This window comes from Balaenoptera physalus (genome assembly GCF_965194825.1).
Source record: "Balaenoptera physalus genome assembly, chromosome: 15".
Lineage (NCBI taxonomy): Eukaryota > Metazoa > Chordata > Mammalia > Artiodactyla > Balaenopteridae > Balaenoptera > Balaenoptera physalus.
In genome coordinates, this window is record NC_138894.1 from 66,765,517 (window position 1) to 66,770,850 (window position 5,334).

The 5,334-nt window shown below is 40.4% G+C and overlaps 1 protein-coding gene across 1 annotated transcript; it reads right to left on the reverse strand.

Moving 5' to 3' along the window:
- Nucleotides 1-437: 437 nt before the first annotated feature.
- On the reverse strand, nucleotides 438-5,213 carry GEMIN6 (gem nuclear organelle associated protein 6). The gene is made up of 3 exons (XM_082427905.1): nucleotides 5,093-5,213; nucleotides 4,391-4,534; nucleotides 438-1,210 (listed from the first exon to the last, which is right to left on the reverse strand). Exons 2-3 carry the CDS (start codon nucleotides 4,513-4,515, stop codon nucleotides 835-837), a joined length of 501 nt encoding a protein of 166 aa, XP_082284031.1. The 5' UTR covers nucleotides 4,516-4,534; nucleotides 5,093-5,213; the 3' UTR covers nucleotides 438-834.
- Nucleotides 5,214-5,334: the final 121 nt, after the last annotated feature.

Below are 5,334 nucleotides of genomic sequence, written 5' to 3' on the forward strand. Positions count from 1 at the left end.
ACTGGTGGGGGCAGGGGGCGAGCACATTCACGTGAGTAGGGGGTAGGCGCAGCAGGGACTGGTCACGCCAAGAGCAAGAGAACAGCCATCTTGAGTGGCCTGACCATACAACCCCCAAACTAACAATCTGAGGTGCTTCTGTAGGCCAGAAACCTCCCTGACTGGCTTCCAAGGGGTAGAATCAGATGTAGTGAAGTGTCCTTCCTGCATTCTCTCCCCTCAGTGAAGCCTGACAAGGGGAGTAGAGACTGTAGGAAGAAAGCACTGTGACCCAGAAGCCTGGGCTGAACCCATCAGGCAAAAGAACTGGGTTGAGCTCAGCAGCAGAATACCTGTCACACTTACCTTTTTCCTCAGAGATATCAGCCAGTGCTCACTTTTTAAGGCTTTGAGAGTTTATAAGGTTTATGTGTTAAGATTTTACCAAAACGTTCAAGTTTCAACCAAAAAAAGCATATATTCTGATTCAAAAGCTATTACATCATTACACCAAAAAATTTTTTAAAATAAACGGTTTAAAACAGACACATCTAGTTAGTGCAAGGGATGTAACAAGACTGTGATTTTACCTTAGCATTTTATATTGAATCTAACATGTTACATCTTTTTCACATACATTTCTTGCCTGACAGAAGTGGAGGTGTATCCCCATCAAAAGGAAAGGCTCTTATAATTCTGATGTCCCTATGTTAATTTTATTTGTTTGTGATGTCATCCTTGCCCAGTTCACTTATTAACACTGATAATCCCCATCTTTGATTTTACCAAAAACAACAAAGAATTTTCAAAAAATGAAGTCTTATTTCAATCAGTGCATCCATAGTTCTTGGCCTCTCATTGGGAAGCTGCAAGGTGTCCTTGAATAAGATCCTGAACACGGGACAAAATAATTTCATTAGAACTGTTGCAATTTTCTGGACCATATGGTGGGTCTATAGTCAAGACCCCAGCCACACAGAGAGTCCTTCGTGAATCTCCCTCTTCAGTGATTGGGATGTGGTTCTTCTCCAGCCATTTCTTCAGGCTGTTCTTCCTCTTTTCCAGATCCTCAGGGCTGTACGCCTTACAGTCTCCAGACATGAACAAATGCATCAGCTTCTCTCTCACGCTATGGTCCCCTTCATTCACAGTTTCAACAGTCTGCACAGCATGTCCCATAATTCCGGTCACAGACATGCTGCCATCTTCAAGGAAGTTCACAAGGACAATACTTTGGAGGAAAAGTAAGTTCAGAGCACAGTTGCAAAAGAAAAACCAAAAGGCCCATAAAACTATGGAAGAAGCAGTGAAATGAGAGTCAGCATCAACCCCCAACAGGTCACTAGAACAATAGGGAATGCTCCTCCCCGTTTTAAATTAATCCTCTCACCACCAAATGTATTCACTTGTTCAATATGAATTCTCTGACGGTCCTAAACATCTAAGCCTTTTGTCCAGCCTAAAGCTAATCATTGTGGGATGTCATTAAAGCACTACTTAAACAGTTATGAATGCTTTAAATGTGTATTAGGAAAGAAGATAGGGTACAGATTTAAATTTTAGAGTTAAAAAGCAACTGAATAACTCTCCTTCAGAGCAGACCAAAGAAAATAACACAGCACAAAATTAATGAGAGAGAAAACAAAAGAGTATGCAACTAGAGATTGTCATACTAAGTAAAGTAAGTCAGAAAGAGAAAGACAAACACCATATGATATCACTTTTATGTGGAATCTAAAATATGGCACAAATGATCCTATCTACAACACAGAAACAGGGAATTCCCTGGTAGTCCAGTGGTTAGGACTCTGTGCTTTCACCGCCGAGTGCACGGGTTCAATCCCTGGTTGGGGAACTAAGATCCATAAGCCACCTGGCATGGCCAAAAAAAAAAAAAACAGGAAGACAAACAAACACAGAAACAGACTCATAGCCATAGAGAACAGACTTGTGGTTGCCAAGGCGGAGGGGGAGAGGGACAGGTATGGACTGGGAGTTTGGGGTTGGTAGATGCAAACTATTACATTTAGAATGGACAAACAGGGCTTCCTTGGTGGCGCAGTGGTTGAGAATCTGCCTGCCGATGCAGGGGACACGGGTTCGAGCCCTGGTCTGGGAAGATCCCACATGCCGCAGAGCAACTGGGCCCGTGAGGCACAACTACTGAGCCTGCGCGTCTGGAGCCTGTGCTCCGCAACAAGAGAGGCCACGATAGTGAGAGTCCCACGCACTGCGATGAAGAGTGGCCCCCGCTTGCCGCAACTGGAGAAAGCCCTCGCACAGAAACGAAGACCCAACACAGCCAAAAATAAATAAATAATAATTAAAAAAAAAAAAAAAAGAATGGACAAACAACAAGGCCCTAAGGTATAGCACAGGGAACTACATTCAATATCCTGTGATAAACCATAATGGAAAAGAATATAAAAAAGAATGTATATATGTGTATAACTGAGTCACCTTGTTGTACAGCAGAGATTGACACAATATTGTAAATAAACTATACTTCAATTAAAAAAAAGAGTCAATAAGAGGATCATCAAAGCCAAAAGCTGGTTCTTTGAAAAGGATACATAAATTTCACAAAACTCAGGCAAGATTAATAAAAAGAGAAAGAAGGCACATATAAATAATATTAGGAATAAGGTAGCAAAAATTAATAGTATAAAATATTAAGAACAAATTTAGGCCAATAATTTTGAAACTGAAAACAGAAAACTTCCTAGAAAATATAAATTTCTACTACTGACTCAAAAAAAAAAGAGAGAGAGAGAGAGAATGTAGATAGTACTATAATCTTTTTTAAAAAACCTGAAATAACCAGTTTAAAATCTTCCCATGGAGGGGGAAAAAAAGGCCTGGACAATTTTACCAGGAAGTTCTATAAAATTTTCAAGGACCAAACATTTCTAATCCAACCAAATTCTCCTATGGACTATAAAAGGGAGACTATGCCTTAACTCATTTAATGAGGCTAATATAACCTTGATACCAAAAGCAGAGAACAGGATTAAAAAATAAAACTATAAACTAATCTCACTCATGAATACAAATGGAAAAATCCTAATTAAAATATGATATGATATGGTATATGACATGATGTGATGCAATGTGACGTGATGTGAATTTCATTTCTGTGGTACTTTTCCCAAAAACCTATAACCCCAGTCTATGAGAAAACATCACAGGGAATTTCCTGGCAGGCCAGTGGTTAGGACTCTGCACTTTCACTGCCGAGGGCCCGCATTCATTCCCTCATTAGGGAACTAAGATCCCGCAAGCCATACGACGCAGCCAAAAATAAAAAGAAATCATCACACAAACCCAGATTGAGAGACATTCTATAAAATACCTCACGAGAACACTTCAAAAGTGTCAGGGTCATGAAAAACAAGTAAAGACTGAAAAACTGTCACATATCAGAGAAGACTAAGGAGACAGGATGACTAAATGTAATGTAGGACCTTGGACTGGATTCCAGAACAGAAAAAGGCCATTATTGGAAAAACTGATAAAATCCAAATGATTGTAGTTTAGTGAGTGTAAATTTTTAATGCCGACAAATGTTTGAGAGTTTTGTAAACTGTTAACATTAGGGGAAGCTGGGTATATAGGTACTCTGTACTTTCTTTGCAATTTTTCTGTAAATCTAAAATCATTCCAGAATAAAGTGTGTGGATCACCACCTTTAAAGTTGTCTTGCAAAAAATAAATCTGATCCTAATCAAACCTCTAGTTATGAATACCAGTTTATAGGAAATACGAAGGATAAAAGAATATGTTAAACTACGCCATGATAAATGCAATGAGCTAAATCCAGAGTGTGTTCAATTCTATAGACAAATGACTCCATTTCTTCAACAAATAAATGACATGGAAAACCAAAGAGAGAGAAAGTACAGTTATAGATTAAGATTCTTCAGAGACATATCAACAAATTGATATGCTTAAAAAAGATACTTTGGAGACAACTCAGGAAAATCTGAACTCAAACTAGGAATTAGCTAATATTAAAGTTATTATTACTTTTGCTAGGTGTTATAATGGTATTGTGGTTACATTTATTAGAGAGTCCGAATCTGCTAAGAGATATATTGAAGGATTTATGAACAAAATTATGTCTGTAATTGGCTTTAAAATATTTGAAAGGGGGAATAAGATTAGTGTTCATTATACTACTCTCTTCACATTTGTGTATATTTGAAACTTTCCAATAAAATGTAATTAAAAAGGAGTGTCCCATTTCTACAAACTTGGTTGGTCTGACAGAAATCTATAATTAGAACAGTACTTAGATTCAAAGGAAATTAAATTCTTATGTGGGAATAATTAGCCTTTCATTTATCTGCTTTCTTAGTACGGATGTAGCAGTGCAAAGGGGTGATTTCTGGGAAGCAGGACCCATACTCACTTGGTAGAGACTGGGTCTATGGTTAAAACCCATCCTTTATACTCCTTCTCACTGGCTGTCACTCTGACTTCTTTGTAAGTGTAATCTTGCCATTCTAAGGGGCCTTTCTTCATCCATTCATTCATGGTTGCCAGCTGGCTAGATCTAAAACAACCACCAGTTCGGATTAATATATATGTTCCACCCAGGCAAACGTCTTACCCCAATCTCAAGTTCCATATCAGGAAGACAATTAAATTTTACTATTCAGTCTGAAAGCCACGGGGACATCGAGTTGCCGCGGGGCCCAGTCTGGGGTAACTTATCTGGCACACTTCTATTTCACCTCCCAATCCCGTTCCAGATCGCCTTCACGCTGGCTTTGATCTCCAGTCTGCAGACGCTCAAATCCTTGAACTCTGCTCTCCTTCGATCAAAGGAGCTCACGCCACACGACTCTCAGCCAAAAATGAAAAAGAAAACTCCTCTGATATCCACCCATTCCCTCTCTGGCTCTGTGTCTCCGCTGGATCCCGCCAGGGAGAGGCCCCCGGATCTGTGACACTTTCACCTTAAAATTTGTTTGGAGGATGCGTAAACGAAGGGACAGCAGCTGAGGCTCTAGAGCTGATGCCCTGGCGTAACCCGAAGCCGCATGATACTTAGAGCTGTACTCAAGCCAGGTGATACTTAACGTGTAATCCTGACAAATGAGAAAAATACCAGTTAAAACTCCCAGCACCGCCAGGTCCTCAGCAACCGCGCTGGAAGGAAGGAGTCTCTTGAGCCGAGCCTGCCGGAGTCCAGCGTGCTTTGCGCCGTGTCGTCATTTCCTTTCCCCAGAATTCTCTGTTTTGTAGTCCGTGGCCTTGGTCACACCTCGAGCTCTGAGAGTCTCGAGGCCTGGGGTGATGAAAGCGGGGTGCAGGGTGCGGAGAGGGGCTAAGTTTTTTTTGTAATAATAA

Bases quoted from the DNA above. Each gene is read 5' to 3' on its own strand.
- GEMIN6 (XM_082427905.1), bottom strand. From the start codon at position 4,515: ATGAATGAATGGATGAAGAAAGGCCCCTTAGAATGGCAAGATTACACT. The intron at 1,211-4,390 runs GTGAGTATGGGT...TTTCCTCCAAAG, and splicing joins ATAGACCCAGTCTCTACCAA to TATTGTCCTTGTGAACTTCC.